The sequence below is a fragment of the Panulirus ornatus genome, chromosome 9, assembly GCF_036320965.1.
Source record: "Panulirus ornatus isolate Po-2019 chromosome 9, ASM3632096v1, whole genome shotgun sequence".
Lineage (NCBI taxonomy): Eukaryota > Metazoa > Arthropoda > Malacostraca > Decapoda > Palinuridae > Panulirus > Panulirus ornatus.
The window spans coordinates 50,676,812-50,703,625 of NC_092232.1; the positions used below are offsets into that span (position 1 = coordinate 50,676,812).

At 43.6% G+C, this 26,814-nt stretch overlaps 2 protein-coding genes across 2 annotated transcripts; both read left to right on the top strand.

Annotated features, from left to right (window-relative positions):
* Window positions 1-2,486: 2,486 nt before the first annotated feature.
* On the top strand, window positions 2,487-5,148 carry LOC139750122 (uncharacterized). Its single transcript, XM_071664460.1, has 4 exons — window positions 2,487-2,612; window positions 3,652-3,979; window positions 4,230-4,297; window positions 4,617-5,148. Coding segments are annotated over exons 1-4 (525 nt in total). The 5' UTR covers window positions 2,487-2,610; the 3' UTR covers window positions 4,744-5,148.
* A 10,082-nt stretch (window positions 5,149-15,230) lies between these two features.
* LOC139750123 (uncharacterized) lies at window positions 15,231-25,785 on the top strand. Its single transcript, XM_071664461.1, has 6 exons — window positions 15,231-15,444; window positions 19,246-19,355; window positions 20,092-20,193; window positions 20,459-20,581; window positions 22,421-22,600; window positions 24,928-25,785. The coding sequence occupies exons 1-6, from the start codon at window positions 15,246-15,248 to the stop codon at window positions 24,970-24,972; spliced, it is 759 nt and encodes a 252-aa protein (XP_071520562.1). The 5' UTR covers window positions 15,231-15,245; the 3' UTR covers window positions 24,973-25,785.
* The last annotated feature ends 1,029 nt before the right edge of the window (window positions 25,786-26,814 follow it).

The following is a 26,814-nucleotide window of genomic DNA, read 5'->3' on the forward strand; positions in this document are numbered from 1 at the left end:
GAAGCTGAGGGTTAATGTGAAAAATGCAAGATAATGAGTTGTTACAGAGGGATCAAGACTGGATGGTTTGAATGGGGAGAACCTGAAGGAAATGGCATGCTTTAGGGACCTGTAATGGACAAGACAGTAAATCTAAACATGGGAGCTAACATGAATCAAAGGTTTGGATTGGAGGCAAAGATTCTGGATGTGTTGCAGAATGTGTTGAAGGAGTCACTGTCTTTTAAGGCAAAGACGAGCATGTGTGAAGGTATACTGGTGCCAGTGATGTTGTGTGGATGTGCATTCTAGGCCATGAATGATGACAAGAACAGAAGGGAATGAATCTGTTGGAAGTGAAATGCCTAAGGACAATGTGCTGTGAGGAAAGTTGACTGTGTTAGAGTGACAGAATAAGAGTGAGATGTAGTAGTAAGTTGAGTTTGATTGAAAGGCCAGCTAGAGCATGCTAAATTTGTTTTGGATATGAGTATACCTAGTAAGTTATATGGAGAGTGATGATTTAGAAGGTGGTGGCATGCATAGAACATCAGACTGGAAAGGAACATTGTGGCTTTAGTAGTACAGGTTGTGTATACTAGGCATTTGCTTTGAAAAGCTTTGAGAGTGAGAAAGGGATTTGTGATTTGTATGTGACACTTATGAATCTGGAGAAAACGTAAAACGGTTGGTAGAGATGCATTGTTGAAGTTCCCTCAAACATTTGGTGTGGGAAGAAGACTACTAGAAGTAATGAGTTTTTGCAAAAAGAGTAAGGTGTGTGTGTGAGTAGAGAGGTAGGTCCATGTCAAGGATGTTTGATGTCACCATGGCTGTTTCATTTGCTCAAGGACGAAGTAGCAAGAAAGGGGAATAGGTTCCTAACCGAAACAGAACTGACCTCACCCAGGCTGTGCTGTGAAATGGATAAAGTACTGTAGATAGAATCTTTGTCATTTTGTGAATAGCAGCTTACAATTTTGAAAAATCTTCAGGCAGGACTATTTAGTGAAACATATCACTAAAGTATCTGTCTCCTTGATTTGAAGGTACTAATAACCCTTGCATTTACCACATCTAATGGTAGTTTATTGTGGTGCTTTTGAAATTTTTATGCCCAGAAATGAACATCATATTTCAAATAAGGTCTGTTTAGGGCATTGTAAAGAATGTGTATACACTTGCTATATCTCTGACCACTCCAAAATTTTGTCTAAATCACTTTGAAGATTTAGGAAATCTTCTTTGGACTGGTTTTATACAAAGGATTGATCCATCCTTGTATGGAGTACTGCACTCACATCTGGGGTGGTTTTTAGCTCTGCATCCTTAGCTGAAAGAGTTGAGTTGAAAGCTGTACGACTTATAAACTCTCCCAGGCTAATTTCAAAACTTGACCCACTTCTCCTACTCCGTAATGTTGGCCCACTTTCCCTCTTCTATAAGTGTTACTCTGTGGTTATAGCTCTTTCCCAAGATCTTGCTGTTTGTGTGCCCCAACACTGACTAGAACACACAATATTCGGCAAGCTGTTGTGTCACATTATTGGTGTGTGGCTGTTGGCAACTCAAGGGTGGGCTGTTTTGATGACTGTTTCTTTCCTCAGTGCTTTGGAACTGTTTACCCTCTCTTGTAAACCCTAATAACCATGAACTGGCGAATTTTGAAATACAGGTTTTTCACTTCCTCCAAAATTCGTAAATACTTTTCCTTGTCTCTTCTTTTCCCCCAATCATTTCAATGAAGACCCAGCCTTGATGTGGTAGACTTTTGTCCGTGTTGGGAGCCTTAAGAAAAGCGCGTCATCGGAAATATATCAAGATTCTGCTGGTGAGTCCTGCCTCCGGGTGGCTGATGTGCATGATGAAAAGAATGGGTCCTAGGACTGAGCCTTGCAGTACCCCACTCTTCACATGCAGCCAGTTGGATACTTCCCCGAGTGACACCGCTCACTGCTTCTTGTCTGTGAGCCTAGCCATTATCCACGCTCAGATTCCTTTTTCCTCCGGCGAAGTCTTATTTTACTCACGATTCTACCAAGAGTCTAAAACATCAAGAGACTATTTCGTCTCAGTGTATACATCTTTACATGCCTGAGGTCTCCTCTGTATGTATACAATCTTCCCCTCCTGGTTTACTTTCCCAAATAAGGCTTCGTTATTTGTTCTGGTCGTCACCTCACTCACGTGGGAAATAGCGTACAAAGAAGCGCATTCACGTACGAAGTGGCTATGATGACCCTCTTCCTTTCATGCGGCAGTTCAACTCTGTCCCACTCCATCTGAGCAACCTCGTTTTGGCCTCGCCACAACTATACCGTTTACTGTGCTGCGTCATTTGACCAACACACTGCCTGAAGTGCTGTCCTCTCTACCGGACAAGGAGAGGCAATATGGTGCCTTACCAGCTGCACAATAGTATTATCAGCATATAATCATTCATGAGAATGGGAGGTACGTCAGACGAATGCCACAGTGAGGCCTTTACTGGGAAAGATGATAACTTATCAAGGAACCAGGTGGTGGATTCACCAGAAGGCTCACATCTCTCACTATCGAGTACCATCCAGTTATACGTGGCTGTGTGGCAGGAGCTCCTGATATCTCTCACTTGCACCATTCGACAGAGTAATGTAAGACAACACCACTATATTCTTGTCAGCCTCCCTTCCGTGAAACAGTTTTAACATACAATTAGAGAATGATGCCAAGGAGTAGTGAAGGAAGGAAGGAAGTCATACCCCAGCCACACGACAGGTCCTTTTCAACTCTTTGTCCATTAAGGCGACTGTTTCATTACAGGAAATATTCAAAATAGTAATTCATGGACTAGTACGAAAAATGTGACCTTCACAAGACGATAAATTACTTCATTTGAGAGTGGAAGACTTTCTCCCCGTACAGTACAAATAGGTATTACGAATATGTAATTACATAACCAGACTCGGTATAAATATGTGAAATCAAGTTTGGTGAAAACGACTTTGCCATCTTTACATAATTATGGACAAAGACAACATCAAAGTGACCGTGTATGATGCGACTTCAGCTTACGAAATAAATGGACCACGTCGCATCTGCCAGTGTGAGGCACGAGTCTACTTCCTAAACTTCCCTAGGCTTTTCTGCTTCCCTCTGTTCTCTAATTCACGATTTCCTCTCGGCAAGTTCCACTGCGGTAGTCGTCGATTGCGCGACCTACTACCCCCAACACCATCCTATCACTGGTGGTGTTCCTCAAGGTTCTGTCTCATCCCTTACTCTTTCTTCTTCTCTCAGTAAATGATTTCACTGCGAGGAGGAAGTCACCTTCAGCGAGGCTGTATCATCGTCTGTTGACGAAAGAAGGACTCCTCAACTCTACATGAGTCCATCACTCTCCTGCTACTGGAAGCAGCGCAGCCTTGGAGTTACGGGGGCTCCTGGAAAAGGGGTCCTGGCCTTAACCCTGAGACCACCCCCTCCCCCCCTTAAGAAAGTGGTCCACGGGCAATTTTGCGATAGTTGATGACACTCATGAATTTCACGTTTCCTCTGTCCAGCTGATCCTTTATCAAACATGTGTAATATAATCACGACTTTCCAAACATGATGTCTATGAGTGAGTGAACTGCCATTTCCAGTCCGCCTTTAAGCTGTGAGTGTAAGCTGGAACTGTGTGTTCCCCGGCAGGAGGTCTGCTGTACTATCTTTGCCTGCTGGACTGCTGCTCCTCCTTGTTGTGGCACCGGCCACTGCCGCTCCTGCTGCTCCTCCTGCTGTCTTGGGCACTGCTGTGGGTCGTGTGTCTGGTGAGATGGGCAGGCTGCTGCGTCTTCTTCGTGGCCAGGCGAGCCCCTGGGAACAGCTGGCCATCGGACCGTCTCAGACGCCCCTCTTCCGGCAGAATGGTGAGGCGTTGACCCGCTTACCTCCTCCAGACGCTCATTTCAGGGGCTTCCTAGATAACTTGCTGCAGCTCCTGCATCTTCTTGGTTACACCGACGAAGAAATCACACAGGTGTGTGGGAGAGATGCAGGTAAACCCTTTGATAAACTTACACTTCTGTTTTGATATGCAAATCATGAGGACGATTATTTCTCTTTCAGTGGACTGGCCTTTATATCAACGCTAAGTACAATGATAAACGTGGCAGTCTACTGGTTAGTGTAAGTGGTAGTAAAGAAACTTTTTAAAGGTGACCTCACCCATCACCACATCTGACTATCATCACCCACCACCACACCTGACCCTCCTATGTATCTTGCAGTGGTTGGGTGACGTGGCTACAGATGTGGAGTACCTGTTGTCACAGCTGCCACCACGTTATGTGATGATGTAAGTAGGCCTAGCTGGATGTTATGTGATGTCCGGGAGGGACTGTAGGATGTAGGCTGGGATGTGGGGATCACGATGCCCAGGAATGCTGGGTGTAGGCCTGAGTGTAGAGACCATGTCCACGAGTGTCGAGTGCAAGACTGGGTGCTGACCACATGATTTCCAGGGGATGGAAGGTTTTTTTGACACCTGAGTCTGCAACAGGTGTTCTGCTTCCCCGTGTGTGGGGAAGAGGGGAAGGAAGGGGGCGCCCCTCTCTCTTACATAACGCCCCTTGCCTGGTGAGGAGCAGATGTTTAATGCATGTGTTTGTTCTCAGCGTTGAGGTGGCAGCTGGGGACATCCTGGCGATGGTCCATGATGGGGACCTGGACCTGGAAAGGCTGCGACGCGACCTCCTCATCATACATGACATTTTGTGGCCCAGCGTCGTCGACAGGAGCTAGAGGCTCAACATTTTCTTGGTCGCAGACGTTGCCCCTGTGGCACACCAGGGGCTGGCTAGCCCTATACATCCTTAGCTGTGGTTCCTGGGGATCTATCACTCTACTTAGCTGTGGTCCCTGGGGGATCTATCACTCTACTTAGCTGTGGTTCCTGGGGGATCTATCACTCTACTTAGCTGTGGTCCCTGGGGGATCTACCACTCTACTTAGCCGTGGTTCCTGGGGATCTATCACTCTACTTAGCTGTGGTTCCTGGGGGATCTATCACTCTACTTAGCTGTGGTTCCTGGGGGATCTATCACTCTACTTAGCTGTGGTTCCTGGGGACCATCAATGCCATGAGGATGACGAACACAGTGTGCATCAAACCATCACATGTAATGGAAAATAAATGAGTATGTTCGAGACTTGTCATTTGTCATCACGAAACCCAGCTTTCATCTGTCTCACTCCAGACGAACATATACGGTAGGTGGCGAACGTATCTTGATAATGGTGGTGGTCGTGTGCGCTGTGGTACAAGAATGACATCAGAGCAACGGCTTAACGGCTTAACGAACCTAGCGGAGGTGATGGGCTCCGCTGGCATGAACGCCAACACCTAAGAGGAAGGTCTGTGTTGATGCGAAGATGTGGACGATGATGATGGCTTTTACATAGGGTATGGGTGGCTTCTTAAGAGCGTCGAGGAAGCCACAGATGACGAACGGCAACCATTAACATACGTACTGACGCGCGCGCAGGATCGAGACGCGAGAGCAAATGAACTAGACCGTAAACAAACGCGGGGATGTTCTGAGGTAGTGTACAAGAGGTGTGGTTGGTACGAGATGAGAATTGCATAAGTCCAGCCCGATTTCTCCGCTCGTAGGCTACACCAACTTCTCAACCGTAGCATTATTAGTCAACTAGCGATCGGCCAAGATAGAGTCTGTGTCTATATGTATGAAATGATAATCAGAGATTGAGGTACGGTCGTGCATACACCCAGTTCAGAACCATCAAAGAAGTTGTGTGTTCATCCATCCAGTTCGTGCTTGGGGATTGTGTGTGTGTGTGTGTGTGTGTGTGTGTATGATGGACATGGCATGGACAAAACATGCCCCCAATCAAGGCCATCTCTCGTGTGAAAGAAAAACAAGAGAAAAATGATGGGGTTTGTGCACCGGACCACTGAAGACTGAAAGGTTATATGAGGAGGGAAAGACGAAGGAAGGAAGGAAGGAAGAGAATCCCACAGTTTAGCTGTTCCAAGGGAAGAAGAGGGAGGAGAAGGAGGCATCATGACGGACAATCCTCGAGTGGTGGGTCTTCGCAAACAAGCTGTGGGAAGCAGCAGCCAAACGCCTGCCACAGGTCTAATAAACCTCGGGGGTGTGTGGGGCTCGAGGACACATGTAGACACCTCACGAGAACAGTGGCCCAGATGATACCTGTAGAGGACAGAGAGAGAGAGAGAGAGAGAGAGAGAGAGAGAGAGAGAGAGAGAGAGAGAGAGAGAGAGAGAGAGAGAGAGAGAGAGAGAGAGAGAGAGCAGCAGCAGCAGCAGCAGCAGCAACATGGTGGCGGACGGAGAGGGAAGGTTGAAGACAGGAGGTGATGATGATGCCAGGAGAATGAAATGAGACGTGAAGGTTTTTGATTCCTCTCTGGTTAACAGCGAGGAGGAGGTGGAGGAGGAGGAGCCACCCCAGATGTGTGAGCAGTCCTCCACACTCGGCCGAATATAGATAACCAACTGTAGACATGAGACAGCTGCTCACAACAAGAACAATGACGTCACCTGTACAACACTCCCAGGTTATGAGAAGCAGACTTTGTGATGTTGTTATGTGGGGCTTTCCAGGACTGAGTCCAGGATACGGTTATACTCAACATGGTCGTGTTAGTACAGGGTTGAACTGTCATGTTCTGGACTTGAAAACAGAGGGGAAACAAATGACTCACATTATATATATATATAAACATATATATATATATATATATATATATATATATATATATATATATATATATATATATATATATATATATATATATATTCCTATGAGTTCACTGGGAAAATGAAACACGATAAGTTCCCAAGTGCACTTTCGTGTAATAATCACATCATCAGGGGAGACACAAGTCAGTTGATATACATCGAAGAGACGAAGCTAGAACACCATTTGGTAAACATATATATATATATATATATATATATATATATATATATATATATATATATATATATATATGTGTGTGTGTGTGTGTGTGTGTGTGTGCGTGTGTGTACGGGGATCTTGGATTTTAATATTATTTGAACAATACTTTGTTTCAAAGTGTAGGAGATTATAAACTTACGCACTTGACCGGAGAATGACATAACTCGAGAAACGTGACCAAAATGCAGCTCGAAAGTCATGGCGAACGACGGAATACGCCGTCTGGCGCCGGAAGACGCCGTCGGGCGACGGAATACGCCGTCGGGCGCTGGAGTGGTCGTGTGTTGGTTAGGTTACGTCGGACGGGAAAAATATACGACACACGTTCGTTGCGTAAGTGTTTACGTTTTGGCAGGATGCAGAGATAGCCTCTGCCCACCAGCTTTCCGGCCGTCACACAACCGTCACCCTAGCCGTCACAGGTGCGTCACAGCGTCACGGGAGTCTCTTCATCTCCCTCCACATCCATGGCAGAGCTGTGGCTAAGTGAACCTCACCGCTGTACTTACAATGTGAAGCAATAAGTCAACATTTGTGGCTATATAGCATATGGCTATAGCACAAGTGGTAGCTATATATATATATATATATATATATATATATATATATATATATATATATATATATATATATATATATATATACATACAAATGGATTTGTATGTAGCATTTATGGATCTGGAGAAGGCATATGATAGAGTTGATAGAGATGCTCTGTGGAAGGTATTAAGAATATATGGTGTGGGAGGCAAGTTGTTAGAAGCAGTGAAATGTTTTTATCGAGGATGTAAGGCATGTGTACGTGTAGGAAGAGAGGAAAGTGATTGGTTCTCAGTGAATGTAGGTTTGCGGCAGGGGTGTGTGATGTCTCCATGGTTGTTTAATTTGTTTATGGATGGGGTTGTTAGGGAGGTGAATGCAAGAGTTTTGGAAAGAGGGGCAAGTATGAAGTCTGTTGGGGATGAGAGAGCTTGGGAAGTGAGTCAGTTGTTGTTCGCTGATGATACAGCGCTGGTGGCTGATTCATGTGAGAAACTGCAGAAGCTGGTGACTGAGTTTGGTAAAGTGTGTGAAAGAAGAAAGTTAAGAGTAAATGTGAATAAGAGCAAGGTTATTAGGTACAGTAGGGTTGAGGGTCAAGTCAATTGGGAGGTGAGTTTGAATGGAGAAAAACTGGAGGAAGTGAAGTGTTTTAGATATCTGGGAGTGGATCTGGCAGCGGATGGAACCATGGAAGCGGAAGTGGATCATAGGGTGGGGGAGGGGGCGAAAATTCTGGGAGCCTTGAAGAATGTGTGGAAGTCGAGAACATTATCTCGGAAAGCAAAAATGGGTATGTTTGAAGGAATAGTGGTTCCAACAATGTTGTATGGTTGCGAGGCGTGGGCTATGGATAGAGTTGTGCGCAGGAGGATGGATGTGCTGGAAATGAGATGTTTGAGGACAATGTGTGGTGTGAGGTGGTTTGATCGAGTAAGTAACGTAAGGGTAAGAGGGATGTGTGGAAATAAAAAGAGCGTGGTTGAGAGAGCAGAAGAGGGTGTTTTGAAATGGTTCGGGCACATGGAGAGAATGAGTGAGGAAAGATTGACCAAGAGAATATATGTGTCGGAGGTGGAGGGAACGAGGAGAAGAGGGAGACCAAATTGGAGGTGGAAAGATGGAGTGAAAAAGATTTTGTGTGATCGGGGCCTGAACATGCAGGAGGGTGAAAGGAGGGCAAGGAATAGAGTGAATTGGAGCGATGTGGTATACCGGGGTTGACGTGCTGTCAGTGGATTGAATCAAGGCATGTGAAGCGTCTGGGGTAAACCATGGAAAGCTGTGTAGGTATGTATATTTGCGTGTGTGGACGTATGTATACACATGTGTATGGGGGTGGGTTGGGCCATTTCCTTCGTTTGTTTCCTTGCGCTACCTCGCAAACGCGGGAGACGGCGACAAAAGAAAAAAAAAAAAATATATATATATATATATATATATATATATATATATATATATATATATATATATATATTCCTATGAGTCCACGGGGAAAATGAAACACGAAAAGTTCCCAAGTCCACTTTCGTGTAATAATCACATCATCAGGGGAGACACAAGAGAGAAATATAACAGTCAGTTGATATACATCGAAGAGACGAAGCTAGGACGCCATTTCGTCTCTTCGATGTATATCAACTGACTGTTATATTTCTCTCTTGTGTCTCCCCTGATGATGTGATTATTACACGAAAGTGCACTTGGGAACTTTTCGTGTTTCATTTTCCCCGTGGACTCATAGGAATATCTTGATCACGCGCAAAATTGTGATCCTTTCCAATATATATATATATATATATATATATATATATATATATATATATATATATATATATATATATATATATATATTACTCGTATAGCACAAGTGACAGCTATATACCCTATTCGCTTGTAGAGCCCTAGTATTAATATACTATATATGGCTATATGGCCCCAGTGATAATATACTATATATGGCTATATAGTATATCGCTCGTGGTAGCCATATACATTATCCATATATCAACGTACATGCCCCAAGATATATATAGAGACATTATGTTCCCCAGCACCTGATCAACATTATAATTTCCATCACTAATTTCATACTCGCGTCTACGTCGCCTGGATTTTCTCGATTAGATTTCTATGTCTGTCTTGTGGTCTGTTTCTCACTGTTGCCCACCTGTTTGCTCACGCAGTCTGTTTCTCACTGCGGTGCTCTTCTGTTATCCAAACAGTCTGTTTTTTTCTCTGCTGCCCACCTGTTTGCTCACGCAGTCTGTTTCTCACTGCTGGGCTCTTCTATTGTTCAAACAGTCTGTTTCTTTCTCACTGTTGCCCATCTGTTTGCTCACTACTGTTGCCCATCTGTTTTGCTCACGCAGTCTGTTTCTTTCTCAATGTTGCCCATCTGTTTGCTCATTACTGTTGCCCATCTGTTTTGCTCACGCAGTCTGTTTCTCAATGTTTCCCAACCTCTTCATTTCCTCATCCTCACACCCTAGTAATATCATCTTGACAAGGAGACTAAGAGAATATGCCATCATCTCCTTGTACTCTGGATATTATTATCATCCTTCACTTCTAAGCCTTATCTGTCTTCCGGTGCCACAGCTCGGAGCCACAACATGGAATAACTAAAAGCACTCACTGTGGTAGCTATATCCAAGGTCGATCTTGCCCTCCAGGAATAAATGTCTTGGAGAGAAATAAGATAGATGCTCTATTCATTGCTTATTCTCCTTCTATTCTAGGGAGAAGTGATCTATTCATTGCTTATCCTCCTTCTATTCTAGGGAGAAGTGATCTATTTATTGCTTATTCTCCTTCTATTCTAGGGAGAAGTGATCTATTCATTGCTTATTCTCCTTCTATTCTAGAGATGGGTGATCTATTCATTGCTTATTCTCCTTCTATTCTAAAGATAAGTGATCTATTCATTGCTTATTCTCCTTCTATTCTAGAGATAAGTGATCTATTCATTGCTCATTCTCCTTCTATTCTAGAGATAAGTGATCTATTCATTGCTCATTCTCCTTCTATTCTAGAGATAAGTGGTCTATTCATTGCTTATTCTCCTTCTATTCCAGGGAGAAGTGATCTATTCATTGCTTATTCTCCTTCTATTCTAGAGATGGGTGATCTATTCATTGCTTACTCTCCTTCTATTCTAGGGAGAAGTGATCTATTCATTGCTTATTCTCCTTCTATTCTAGAGATGGGTGATCTATTCATTGCTTATTCTCCTTCTATTCTAGGGAGAAGTGATCTATTCATTGATTATTATTATTCTTATTTTTTAGAGATTTTTGATCTATGCACTGCTTATTCTCCTTCTATTCTAGAGATGGGTGAACAAATCACTGCTCATTCACCTTCTATTCTAGGGAGAAGCGATCTATTCACTGCTTTTTCTCCTATTCTAGAGATGGGTGAAAAAATCACTGCTCATTCACCTTCTATTCTAGAGAGAAGTGATCTATTCACCGCTTTCTCTCCTTCTATTCTAGGGAAAAGTGATCTATTCATTGCTTTTTCCCTTATTCTAGAGATGGGTGAACAAGTTCACCATTGTCCTCTGCTATGATGGAGACAGGCCAGCCATATGGGCCACACAGAATTCGCTCATTCCTTTACCACATCGGATGAATTTCAGTCCATAACACAAACACCAACAGCGACTTACTCTCAATATGTCCAACAAGATTAGAATTTACTCAGTAAACAACAACTTTACAGCCTTATCAAGTCGGTCAACACAGCCACCCAGGAGCGGAGAGTCAACAATCACACGTTTTCAGCCTAGCGGTCGCTGGCTGTTTGTGTTGGCCAAGTCTGGGCTGTTTGTGGGCCGCGCAGCGGCGTGAGGAGGTGGTAGTAGTAGTACTACTACTACTGCTGGTGCTGCTGGTGCTGCTGGTGCTGCTACAGACGAGGTGACCCTGATGTAATAACCGGAGGTTTGAGACAGTGGCCTGTGGTGAGCCCCCTCTCTCTCCCCTCCTCCTCCTCCTCCACACTAAGGGATGGGAATGGCTTTGTGTGTGAGTTTGTGTGTGTGTGTGTGTGTGTGTGTGTGTGGGTGGGTGGTGGGTGTAGCGTTGCAGTACATGGTAAAGCCACGTAACGAAGAATCTGATGGTTTACATAAAAGGTTCTCTGCTGGAGAGAGAGAGAGAGAGAGAGAGAGAGAGAGAGAGAGAGAGAGAGAGAGAGAGAGAGAGAGAGAGAGAGAGAGAGAGAGAGAGAGAGAGAGAGAGAGAGAGGGGGGGGCGGGGGGACAAGCGACGTGTTAAGAGGTAGACAGGATGACCCAGACAGGAGAGGGAGACGGCATGGTTAGGTCGAAGATGAAGACAGGACAGGTAGACAGAAGATGGAGACAGGACAGGCAGTCAGGGAATGGAAACAGGACAGTCATAAAGAAGATGTAGACAGGACACTTAGACAGAAGATATAGACAGGACACTCAGACAGATTCAGTATACTTAAGGCGACTGTAGGGTATGGGAGAGGCAGCGCTGTGTATACATGTAAAGTCGCACGCCATCTACTGACTCACTGTGACGATGTGAACTACGTAGGTATGACCGGTAAGAACCCGCACCCACACCACTTAACCTCCAAGAAGGAGGAGGCCCAGCACTACACAGACACACAACACCACAACAAAGATCGCCTGTCAACACCCGTACTGAGAACACGAGGATACTGAAACACTGGCCACTTCAGGTAAAAGAAGCTACGCCCTAGATCATCAAAGCACTGAAACATTGGCCACTTCAGAAGCTACGCCCTAGATCATCAAAGCACTGAAACATTGGCCACTTCAGAAGCTACGCCCTAGATCATCAAAGCACTGAAACATTGGCCACTTCAGAAGCTACGCCCTAGATCATCAAAGCACTGAAACATTGGCTACTTCAGAAGCTACGCCCTAGATCATCAAAGCTTACGTAAGGCAAGTTCGGTCTCGAACACTCATCCTCTACTGCACCGAAGATGACCTCACACTCACCACTTCCACCGGACCTTCGGGGAGGCGGAGACCTCAAGGCATATCCATTTCCGACGCCACCGTACCCACCAGGATACACCGCAAGTGCGCAGAGGAGAAGAAAAAGAAAAAGATGACTTACACAATCTCCTCCTTCCCCTCCCCCCTTCCCCCCCACACCCAATCGGCGTCCCCTTCTTGCGTCAGCTACGGAGTGGAAGGAAACAGACGAAGAAATGCCACATCCGCTCACATCCACAGAGGGACTGTCACGCGCATTGCACATAGACACGTATATGACCTCAGATCACCAGAGGAACGGAACGGGCCAAATTAATACTGTTAGAAAGGTTTTCTTCATGTTCGTACTCAGCGTTGAGACATGCATGGTGCTGAGGGGGTCAGGTGGGGGGAGGTGTTGAGTGGACGGAGGGACACTGAGGTCTGTCTGATCTGTGGGTTTGGTGGCCATTCTGACAGATGTAATTTACATGGAAATCCGGAGTTAAGCGTCGTACAGTATCAAAATATATAGCCACACACACACACACACACACACACACACACACACACACACACACATGCACAGGGGCCTCCGTGGCGTAGCGTTTCGCGTTCCAGTCAGCATGGGCCAACCCGGGGTCGTTCTTGCATGGGTTTGAATCGCGGGCTCGGCAATAGGCCTATACCCAACCCAGGTGTTCATCCTTCCTTTGGGGCTGGTCGATAAATGGGTACCTGGCTTAGGCCGGTGTGTGTGTGTGTGTGTGTGTGTGTGTAAAATTTCCCTGTAACACACACACACACACAGACACACAAGCTCAAAAGATATTGCCCCACAAGCGTAAAACACCCTCCCCGGATACGGATAATCACACACATGCACTCTCTCTCTCTCTCTCTCTCTCTCTCTCTCTCTCTCTCTCTCTCTCTCTCTCTCTCTCTCTCTCTCTCTCCTCCAGTGAAACAATGCATGTCGTTCTCTTATGGACAAACTACATCACTGATTACCATAATTTAATGCGTCACTCCTCAAACAGTCTAAGTGCGCCACAGCTTTCTGGACAGCATACGTCACTTCACTAACCAAGTCCACCAATTCCACAATCTCTTAATAGCTTACACCCCGTTGCAATCACTCCAAGCCCCGCTCGAATCTGTGAAACTTAGTGTGTTTGAGTGGTCCTATGGTGCCACTGCTGATCTAGGAGGCCCTCAGCAGTTTGGAAACGAGAAGTCTTCCTCCATTGTCCTGTCAGCCACGAAGACTTCATCTACCGCAACTCTGGAGAGGCGCAAGACCCCAGTGGCACTCACTCACCTTCGTGGACTTCACCGTGGCTTTCGAACTGGGCAACCACATCATCAGGAAAGCCGAGGGGCGTCTCGTCTCGTGGCCGACACCTTTCCTTACGGCGAGACCCCGACCGATCCTTCCCCTCTCGAGGTGGGCCCCACGCTCACCTCACTAACCCCTCGCTCTCCGGTGTTCCCCAAGGCACAACGCTGGGACCACTCTTATTCCTCATCCCTTCTCAGTGACGCCCAGAAGGGGGACACGAACCAAAGCAAGGGAGTAACGTAGACGACTCCCACCTTCGGCATCACGATCATCAACAACTCTCTTGACTTCGTAATCAGATGAAGACTACGATGTCGCACATCACCCTGCGTGTACACAACATCTTGTCCCCTTAGCGTCACGCTGCGCCCTCACGTCCTACAGGGAGTGAGAGACACGATTTCTTTCCACATTTGGTCGTCCATTCCGCTGTTGCCTTTTCCAAGGATAGTCGTCACTGACGACCGACAAGGCTACTGTACACACACACACACACACACACACACACACACGCAACCCATCTGTCTGTAATGAGTTTCGCTGAGAAAAAAGAGAAGGTTAGAAGGTGATCTGACACAGGTCTTGACAGATTACTAAGAGAAGTGTTGGATAATCTTAATCTAATAATGGAGAAGAAGTTGTAGTTTAACGTCTTGCTTTGAGAACGCCAGTTCTTGTTTTCAACAGGAATGTCAATATATGGGTGATTTACCGATGAGGGTCGTTGACAGTAACGCCATATATACGTTTAAAACAAAGCCATGACGTCTGCTTCGTTCAAAGTCCACATAGCCGTCCATTATGGCTTACGCAAGTCCAAATAGGACAGATGTTCCTCATTCAGTCATAAATGTATTCTTCCTTTACTTCATACTTAAAAATCTGCGTATCTGACCTCTCCTGCAGTTGTAGGGATTCAAGTGGTCTACTGCCCTTTGTATTCCTTTAGCATAATTGTGTTTGTTGGAGTCCTATAGGATAAAAACATGTCCGTGGGATGAAAATACCACATCTTCCGTCATCTCGGCTCAGGTACGCGTCCTCTTATCCCGTGTGATGGCTATGATAATGATAGCCACGGCAGACTCATATCTCATGTATTGTATCAAATAAGAAACGTGACTTTACTGGATGCCATAACTGGTAACCTAAAGAGAGATACGAGAACCTCATAGTTGCTAGTGAGTTTCTTTTTCCCTCCCCCTCCCTCAATCGAGTGGTTGAAACGCTGAGCAATGACAGCGTCTATCACAAAAAGGGAAACTCGATAGAGGGATAGATTCACTTCATGGCAGGTTGGTTCTGAGGCAACTCGTCTTATCGGGATTTGCTGTAAATAATCCGGTAATTAGAATGTCCGAAAGAGTGGAAGCCATTTCTTCACATCCGGCTGAACACACCCAGGCGACGCTGTCCACCGCGACGACCGCCAATGCGTCACCTGGAGCAGAAGGAGAGACTCTCACCAGTGCACGGGGGAGCGTCTCTTCTAGTTCACATCCACCCAGGCACCAAGAAACTCCAGAGGGAGAAGATGAAGGGACGAAAAAGCACTAGAGTGACCGGGAGACCTAAGATGTTTTGGTCGAGTTTCGTCTTCGTTTTCATATCTATATTTGCAGAGGGAGAAGGTAAGGAGAAGGGTTGTTTAAGGACATAACTCAAGCACTTATTCCTAAACCCTTGGCTGAGGTAAGGGTCAGTGTGAGCATTACGAGTGTGATAATGATAGTGATAAAGAATGATAAAGTTATAAACAACGATTCACTGAATTCAGACAGCCATTTCCAGCGTAATGATACAGTTGATATTACAGTACTATTGACTAGATTACATTAGTCACAAGAGAGCTCAAGATTAAGATGGGGGAGATGGATACGTTTGCGTTTAGGATAAGCGCATAAGTGAGGTATGTATATCTACATAGTACAGGAAGGCTTAAAGAGCAAATTCTATAGTTTATATACATAGCATGCATTTACTGGTGATTTACTTGGACATAAAGAGATGAAAAGTTACACATTGCTAAAATTGTAGTGTGCGTGTGAGTGTGATTACTATTTGTGTGTCAAAGGGAGAAAGTATTTCACTCGTGCTGTTTCGTCTCGAATATATATATATATATATATATATATATATATATATATATATATATATATATATATATATATATATATATATATATATATATATAACCACAAGAAAATGAAATACAGTAAGTTCCCAAGTGCACTTTCGTGTAATGATCACATCGTCAGGGGAGATACAAGAATGGGAGAGAAGACGTAGAATATTCAGTTGATATACAAGGAAGAGACGTAGCTAAGACGCAACTGATAAACAAGCGTTACCGAATGGTGGTGTTCGGATCTGGCATGATGCCTGTTATGAAATTTTCATGATGTGGACAAGAAAGGAAACAGTTTACAAATTTTGCCCACGATAAAGCTACCAAGACTGTATAGACCTCTTTACTAATAGTAATGTTACAGTTCTTTGTGTATCTAATAATACAAGATTCAGTGATATTTCTCGTGGTAAAGGAGTTACAGTTAATGAATGAATTAGTGTTACTCCTGTCGATACAATGGTCATGATTGTTAACATGATTAAACAAAGCATTTGATTATGTTCTGCTCTTATACTAAGTTTATGCTGCTTAAGTCTAATGTAAAGATCCTTATCAGTCTGCCCAACAAAAAACATATTACAGTTTTTACAAAGGATTCCGTAAACACAGCCAGCAGAATTTTCTGGTGAGTTTTACATTAAGATATTCTTTATAGTATTGTTATTGCTGATGACTACATTTCCATTAAAGGATTTAAGCAACCTGGGAAGAAATGTAAAATTATCACTAAAAGAGAAAACTAAAAGATTCTTGGTGTCAAGGGGAGGTTTGGGTTTAACTCTACAAAATGATTTCTTTGTCAGCTTAAGATCAAGGATACTTTAACTTGGATCCAATAGAATGTATCTTCACAAACTCACCATCAATAGATTTCGGACTGCATATACGTAATGCCCTGAGGAATATAGACTGGAATGATGATAATTTAACTCTGTAATGTTGAGGTAATTATGAATACATGAACAAACATTGGTGGATTTTCTGTTTATGCTAAACTTAAACATGTTTCTATCCCTGTGGATCATACAATCTAAAAATGGTAACATAATAATTATCCACCTCCACAGTACAGTTGATAGAAAGTGTTAAACAGTTCAGTAAAGGGAGAAATGTTTGCAAATTTTGGTTTGTTGGCCAAACACGAAGAACATCATTTATATACCTGAATCAAATTGCCTTAGAGGGTAAGATATCACTTAGTAATTTTGTCGCAAAGAATTCCATGTAAAGATTACTTAATACTGGTGAAAGAGGGTTACCCATCGCCATCCCAAATTTCTAAGCATAATATTCTCCATTAAACTGTAATACACAGGCTTTTATACACAATTTTATCAATTCAATAAACAGAATTTGAAGCAGGTAAATCAATATTGTCTAAGACATCAACCGAATATTCTAAGAGACCATCAACTGGAATTTTGTGAACAAGGATGAAAAATTAGAATTTACCTGTTTGAAATCAAAATCAACATCGATATCATTAAATTTGTCAGCAAAAACTACATTGTTCTTGATATTAGAATTTGATATCTTACCCACTAGTGGACTTGATAAAAAAAAAAACTAACCATTTTGATAATTTAGATGTGATGGAAAGTTTGGCTTATGTGTTCTAATAAGTCCATTCATATAAGAAATGAGTTTAAGAAGATATATTCTATTGGATCCAAGTTAAAGTATCCTAGATCTACCATTGATAAATCCCTTAACTTGGCAAAGAAATCATTTTACAGAGTTGAACTCAAACCTCTCCTTGATACTAAGAATCTTTTAGTTCTTCCTTTTGGTGATAATTCTATAGCAATTCCCAAGTTGCTTAAAGCCTTTAAACTAAATGCAGCCTTCAGCAATAACAATACACACACGGGGGATGGGTGCCATCAGAACCATAAGTCTTGCTTGTGTTCAGAAAGAGAAGCGCTTTTCGGACAGTCCACAAAGAGCTTACGGGAAGGGGCATAGGATTAGTAAGAGGAGCATCAGAGGATGAAGGAATGTTAGAGTCATCCAAGGAGGAGTTAGAGGAGAAACGGGAACCAAAGAGAGTTGCTCTGTCAATGGGAGAGATAGCTATAGTACCGTCAGAACGGAAAAGTGAGGAGAAAGGTAGAGCGACGCTAAGTTGTTAGCGACGCCCTTAAGCTAAAGACGAGAAAGACATATCAGTGGATGACGAGGAGAGGTTATCGCACTTCCTTTGAATAAAGGAACGCTTCACCTCACGGAGAACGTGCCTGCAGTGATTACGGGGCAGTGACAAAAGCTGAATAGGAGCCAGAGGAAGGTGAGTTTTTCCAGGTCCGATATGCCTGATCCCTTGCCTGAATGGCCTCAGAACAAGAACGGTTGAACCATGGATTGGATGAAAGAGGTCGCCTTGGAGGAAGAGGAGATAAATGCTTTTCCACTCCCGCAAGAATAACCTCTGCTGTGCGTCTGGCGCAGACAGAAGCATCAGCACGTAAGAGACGGTAATTTACCCAAGGAAAGTCAGATAGGAATTTTCGTAAGTCATTTCAGTCAGCTTCGTTGAGGTGCTAGTATTCACGTTTAGAAGGAGCTGCTGAAGGAGGAGGAGGAGGAGGAGGAGGTGAAGAGGTGCCGTTAGAACAGATACATTCATGAAAGTGTGATCAGATGAACCAAGTGGGGGCGAGACTGTGCAATTACACTGGGTTGGACTAGAGTTGAAAAACTGATCCAAAATATTAGGCGAGTGGTCACAGTGGTCAGGAAAATGGGTAGGGAGGGAGACGATGTGTTCCAGACTGCTGAGAAGGTGTGTGTGTGTGTGTGTGTGTGTGTGTGTGTGTGTGTGTGTTGCACAATGATGGGCGGGGTCTAGTATTTGCTGGGACTTATCGTGTTATCAGCATATATATATATATATATATATATATATATATATATATATATATATATCTTTTCTTTCTTTCAAACTATTCGCCATTTCCCGCGTTAGCGAGGTAGCGTTAAGAACTGAGGACTGGACCTTTGAGGGAGTATCCTCACCTGGCCCCCTTCTCTGTTCCTTCTTTTGGAAAATTAAAAAAGAAAAAAAAAAAGCGAGAGGGGAGGATTTCCAGCCCCCCGCTCCCTCCCCTTTTAGTCGCCTTCTACGACACGCAGGGAATACGTGGGAAGTATTCTCTCTCCCCTATCCCCAGGGATATATATATATATATATATATATATATATATATATATATATATATATATATATATATATATATATATATATATATATGGTCATGCTGTTCGAATCAAGCCTTATCTTTACCTTCACCTTTCGCCCTAGGCCATGGATGCTGGAACCAGAGAAGAATGCAATCGTTAGTGAGGAAGATAACCTGTGAGAAACCGCTGGTGACGCTCATTCGCCTGCGTGTGCCCGTCAGCTATGATTCGGTAAGAAGAACCTGCCTGTGACCAGCAGGTTGTGAGGTGCGGGGGAAAGAAGGGGATTCAATGCCTCTCTGGAGGTAGGAGGAGGAAGAGGATAAGAAGAAGGGGATTCAATGCCTCTCTGGAGGCAGGAGGAGGAGGATAAGAAGAAGGGGATTCAATGCCTCTCTGGAGGCAGGAGGAGGAGGATAAGAAGAAGGAGAATGGTCTTATCGCTTTATCACGTCATATCATACACTCTGAAAAAGTTATTTGCATTCGAATTTCTTTTTCTTATTTGGGTTTTGGTGATATATATATATATATATATATATATATATATATATATATATATATATATATATATATATATATATATATAGTCATTATCTGAATCACTGCAATTTTGTTTCTGGAGTAGACACACATGTTTGTAGTTTAAGCTCTTTCCTTCGTGAATATTCAAAATGTCCTTCGAAGCTCGCTCACTGAGCGAACAATATCACTGTTAATCTTCATTCCTAAATGACATAGGCTTTCATAAGCACGTAGGAAATGTTCTGACCTCCATCATAAGGGGAAAGGAAAAAGACGACGAATCTGTTAATCTGATGCAACAAGGAAGAGTATTGGATAAGGATATCCAGTCGGGTTGGGTCTGTCACACACCTCCATCTCGAGACGTTCCTTCGCACTGTCATGTATTCAATCGCTCTGTCCTCTAGGTGTATCTCATGTGTTCAACCGCTCTGTCCTCTAGGTGTACCCGAGTGTGACTCTGGCCAAGCGATGTAGCGGCAAGATGTGTGCATCAGCGACAGAGGAATGCGTCGCTACACACTATATCAACAAGACAATTACGGTAAGTCATGTCTGCGGGATAGAGTTCCTAGGGATTTCTCAAATTCCGTTCAAGTTGCAACATGGCATAATATATATATATATATATATATATATATATATATATATCCATATGACAGCCCACACACACACACACACACACACACACACACACTCATCCTTCCCTGTTATAAAGGCGTTGCCCGTTCGAGTCAAAATGTGTGGGAGGAGGTTCGTGTGAGAGTTACCGCAATCTACAGCGATCATCTTTTTTTTCTTTCTTGCAGGTGGAGGGTGCCAAAGACAGACGTGAGATTCACTGGACGGACTGTGTTAGGATAGAGTACCAGGAGGACACAAAGTGTACGTGCAGGTGTATCACGAAGCCAGAGGACTGCGAGGCCAACGAGGTAAAGTGAACATACGCGAGTAAAACTTTCGGAAAGCGTCTCTATGCCATGTATCGCCGTCCTCCAGTATTATCCCCTCATCTTCGGTCGTACGTGCTCCTCATCTCTACCCCAACGCCTTGCATCCACACAGCGATGTTTGGGGCTTAATATACCTTCAAACATATCTGCTTTCGCCCCTCAGTGACAACCGGATGCCCCTCCTCATAGCATACTTAGCGTCTCTATTTTGCACTCTCATTGAGTTAGTATATCATCCAATCATGTCCTCATACCATATCTCCTCCTTACTCACGTATACTTATGTATGTCGCTCTTCTAGAACCACTTGCCCACTCCATAACAGGTCACCTTTTTCAGCAACAATGCCACAAACTGTCCTCCACTTCTATTCACTTTACTGAACACCTCCAAGTGTCTCCCTCCCTGCTACAACACCTCAGCGGCCACGTCACTCACTCCCGCATCTAAACCACACCCCCGTCGCTACACTCGGTCTCTTGCATCAGCAGTGCTGACACACACACACACACTCTCTCAGCTCCTTCCAAAACGCTTGCCTCTCATCATCTTCCTCAGGGCCACCAGTTGCATAAACATTGATAATCCACTTTCATCCCCCCCACATATTAGTCTGCAGGTCCTCTCTATCATATATATGCTCCAGGAGCGCCTTTTTATCCTTATGAAGCTCCGACAGCGCTCAGGAAGGTGTCCACGTCCACCAGTCGGGACCAACGCTAGTCATAAAGTGTTGCGGTGCTTCTGTATGTACGTCTACGTGCAGAAAGTGCATGGCAGTGGAGACGTCAGAGCTCCGAGTACCACCGTCCCCTGATTGGCTGTCTGACGAACCATCCTTTCTCGGTGATTGGTTGTTAGTCGTTATTAAAGTCCCGTCCGCCCCCTTGGCGTCTGTCGCAACCCCTTGTCTCAGCTGCCCCTGGCTACCCTGAAGAATCCTTCCCTGTGATGTGTAAGATTTGTAAGGACTGATGTCCTCTGCCTCAATTAATGTTGTCTCCTTCTTTCCTGAACCATTATGCATTCTTGCCATTGCAGGAGATGCCCATATCATCTATGTGAACCACGACTGGGTTGTAAGTTCTGTGTCCTTGTATGTCTCTCTTGTGTTCATTCACCCGTGTGTGCAGATCACGACCAGGTCATTCGAAATACCGAACCTCACATCCGCCACACGGGATTTGGTATATCATTCCACCCTCTAATTTCTCTTTGTTTTCTTTCTTGTTTGATGCTGTCTCCAATGCCTGGTCCTGCAGTGCTAGCTACTTCATCCCTCTCATTCCAAATGACGATAAGAATAGGATGGTGCTTTGCTAAACATGGGAATAAGAGTAAGCTAACACCACAAGAACAAAAATTGGAGAAACTATCATACGTGGAAGAAAAAAACGAGAGAAGAGATCCACACTCCAACTAATAGGCTTCTTTTCAATGCTAAATCCAGTGCCAATGCTTTCATTCCCACTTGCTCTCGTCTTTCTCCTTTTGACATAATCTTCCAAACTTAAGACACCAGCTTCTACAGTTTCTCACGCGAATCTGCCACCAGTGCCGCATCATCAGCATCATCACCCTACTCACCGAAAAGCCTCTCTCTCTCTCTCTCTCTCTCTCTCTCTCTCTCTCTCTCTCTCTCTCTCTCTCTCTCTCTCTCTCTCTCTCTCTCTTCCCCCTGTGTTTGCGCTCTAACCTAATCTAACCTGAGGATACCATTCAACCTAATCTAACACACAGACAAGGAAAACGTAGGGAGGGCGAATCTAAAATCCCCTCATCCAGCTCCTTAAACTGACGTTCCTCGTCCAATTACAGATATACAACAGAGCCTTGTGCAAGTGTGTGTGCGACGCCAAGGAGGAGGAGAGGTGCAAGAATTCCAATCTCTACATGTGGGATTCGAAGACGTGTACTTGCAAATGCACCAGGGAAGAGGAATGTGACGTGGGCAGTGTATGGGTGACGGAGCTGTGCAAATGTGTGACACGCCACGGGGCAAGTACAAATACACATGTCAGATCAATGCTAACATATTCACAACATGTCTCAGGTCACCAGGTAAGTAATGAGACACGCCTGGGCGTTTCAGGTCAGCAGGTAAGTAATGAGACATGGCTGGACGTGTCAGGTCACCAGGAAAGTAATGAGACAGGTCTAGACGTTTCAGGTCACCAGGTGGTGCGAAGTCACAGCTGGGCGCTTCAGGTCACCAGATAACACGTCTGGACGTGTCAGGTCACCAGGTAAGTACTGAGATGCGTCTGGACGTTTCAGGTCACTAGGTGGTACGAAGCCACAGCTGGGCGTTTCAGGTCACCAGGTAAGTAATGAGACACGTCTGGACGTTTCAGGTCACCAGGTAAGTAATGAGACGTCTGGACGTTTCAGGTCATCAGGTAAGTAATGAGACACGTCTGGACGTTTCAGGTCACCAGGTAAGTAATGAGACACGTCTGGGCGTTTCAGGTCACCAGGTAAGTATTGAGTCACACAGCTGGGGACCGAAGAAAACGAGACGTGGGTTGTAATCCTCCCACAGGCACAGACCACAGTATCAACCAGCTGTTTAATATAATCACTCCAAAATATAGAAAAAAATGTATATAGAAAAATACCTTTTTTGTTGTTGTTAAATGTATGTCAATAATAATAATAATAATAATAATAACAATAATGATAATAATACTTTTTTCTGTTAATAGATACACTAAGAACGAAAGGTAACATAGGATTTACGAGTTTAATGTAACAGACTGACATATTGTACACACGCACACACACACACACACACACACACACACGCGCGCGTCTCAATATTCAACATAAGAAATATATAGACAAGAAAAATCATAGTTCTATGAATTGTTGATTGTGGCGATGAATTATGAAATCACTCGATGAATTATGAATTCACTCGAAGTCAAGGTAACGGGTGAGTGACCCAGGTCTTTGTGGATATCATTTATGAACAATATTTATGATAAATGAAAAAAAAATATATATATAAAATTATATTTAATGAATGTAGTTAATCATGACTTTAAATGCTGTACGAGTGGGGGGGAGTGAGCTGTTTAACTCCCCTCCTCTTCCCTCACGTCTCCAGGCCTCTCATGTCTCCATGTCTTGTTATCATACATTTAAACGCCTTCTTTTTCCTCCCCCCTCACAGTCAACTAATACAGGATGTTGACACCTTAACTAACGTTATTTTTCGGTGAGCGTTTTTACACAAGCGTGTGCGAACCGTTTTCGCTCAACTATTTGAACGTCATAGAGGCATTTGTATATTTTACTCTTTTATCATCATCATTTTCGGGAGAAAATGTAATAGTTCTCATTGAATACATTATAAACTATACACTATTCGTGTGTATATGGCAATACTGTTGCTTTGTATGTGTTGCACACACACTATACACCATTCGTGTGTGTATATGGCAATACTGTTGCTTTGTATGTGTTGCTTGTTTAATAATGGCTACGAACCAATCATCACGAATTCCTCTTGGCGTTTTTCAAGTAGCTAGTTAATCCATTACGGTCAATAAAGGTCAAATAATGATGGGGAGGGAGGGAGGAGGTGAGGGGGATGCGTGTGCTTGGGTTTCTGTATACGATCCATGTTCTGAGCGGTTTTTTATATATAATTCCCAGGTTTTTCACCTTATCACTGATATAACAGTGATAAGAAACTCTCTGGTCATGGTCGACAGTGGTGATCCAGCTTATATCTCCGATAGATGGAACAGGAATTGGTGATATGTGGGGGAAGATATATTATGGGTGCCTTTTGAACCTGGCTGTACACACACAGAGAGAACTGGTTGCCCAGAGACACAGGGAGAGACGCAGCTAAATGAAGTGAAGAGAGATGTGTGTGTGTGGGGGGGGATACAGTGACAGAAAATGGGATATTAAATGGCCAACGTTATGACCAGATAGCTAAAGTCTAGACACACAAAGAGAAGGATAGTCCAGGGGAGAGAGGGGTTGGGGGGGAGGAAATTTGCGGAGCATAGAAAACGGTCAACACACTGGAGGGGGGTAACGCAAAGATCACACAATGGACGGGGTAACTCAAAAAAAATATCACACACTGGACGGAATAGCGCAAAAATATATGTCACACACTGGATGAGGTAACGCAAAAAAATATATCACACACACACATACACACACACACACGGAGAATTAACCCAATTGGAATATACGGGGGTGAAAGAGGAAGAAGAGGAGGAGGAGGAGGAGGAGGAGGAGAAGGAGGAGGTTTCAGAGTCAGTATATGATATAATAACATACTCCTATCATTTCTGCTACAGGCGCATGGACTGCCGCAACTACCATCATCTCTCAACGAAGTGTAGCGAGAGGAAGGAAGGATGCAGACAGACTCCGACCGTAGTGTTGGAGGAACGTTTAAGAACCTTAGATGTGAGTTTTCGTGGAGAAATCAGTCCTGAACTCTCGAGATTGTAAAGTCCTTCGTCACAGACAAAACAGAGGGTATGAAGTGTGTGGGATATTCCCTTAAGGATTTAGAATACACTGCAGGACTGTGTGAGTTGTCGATCCTCACTGCAGGGACTTTGTGAAGTGATGTCCTCACTGCAGGGACTTTGTGAGTTGACAAGCATCCCTCACACTGATATTTCACAAGTGTGTGTGGCACGTCTTCAAAACGGGTCGCTGTGTGACCATTTCACGTATTAGAAATGGCTGATCAATCAAAGCATACTTGAATGGTCAGTCATTGGTAGATTAATGAACCTGGGGTCTTCTGTAATCAATGGCCCGTACAAGGTAATCATTTTGACCTGTTTGGTGAGTCTAGGGGAGGGGGGTCTTCTTAATCTATGGCCTGTACGAGATAATTATTTTGATGTGTTCTGTCATGGGTATTTCTACTGTTTGGCTCTGGGAATCGTATGTACTGCCCTACCAACTGATAAGAGGGCAAGATTATCAACAAGTAAATGAACAGATGATTGTAACCATGACTCAATTTTGTTTTCGTAAATTTGTTCACCACAAAATCTTTTCTTGCACATTGTTATATTATCATGTATTGCCTTCGTGTCTCCTTACTATATATTTCTTTGCCATGGACATGATCCCTCTGTTGTATTTCTTTCGGCAATGCCACTTCGAACTTTACAATATGTTCATGCTTCCGTTTTTGTTTTGTGTTTTATTAATAGGGACTGTTTATTCTACCCCTGAGAGATATCTTGATGTATTTTCTAATCTTCTGTAATGTGTTGAGTGATTATAATCATGCATGAAGACCATCTTTAAGGTGATGAAGAGATCAGGACTGATCATACAGAAATTGCCAAATTAAGTCGTCCTCCTTGTATATACAGAGAGAACAATATATATATATATATATATATATATATATATATATATATATATATATATATATATATATATATATCCCTGGGGATAGGGGAGAAAGAATACTTCCCACGTATTCCCTGCGTGTCGTAGAAGGCGACTAAAAGGGGAGGGAGCGGGGGGCTGGAAATCCTCCCTTCTCATTATTTTTTTTTTAATTTTCCAAAAGGAACAGAGAAGGGGGCCAGGTAAGGATATTCCCTCAAAGGCCCATTCCTCTGTTCTTAACGCTACCTCGCTAACGCGGGAAATGGCGAATAGTTTAAAAAAAAAAAAAAAAAATATGTCATAGTCTGAACTTACAAACACTTGCCTAAGCTACTGGTCATGAATTTGAGCTTTATAAACGTGGAACAAGATGACCCACTGGTTCGAACTTACCGCTACTGCCCTACGCTAAGAAAATCTGAGCTTTGAAAAAACTCTGAGCTAACGTCTTCGTCTCATCTTGCAAAAGACACGCAGTCCCAGATCAATGTCATGTAGTCTGAACTTATCAGAAAAACTCTAAGTTGATATCACAGACTGAACTTAACACAACCCAAGCTGATATCATAGACTGAACTTAGCAACACAACCCAAGATGGTATCATAGACTGAACTTGCAACACAACCCAAGCTGATATCATAGGCTGAACTTAACACAACCCAAGCTGATATCATAGACTGAACTTGCAACACAACCCAAGCTAATATCATAGACTGAACTTAGCAACACAATCCAAGCTGATATCATAGACTGAACTTGCAACACAGGTCCAGATCCATACTACAATCTGGTAAAAAAAAAAAAAAAGGAAAGAAAATGA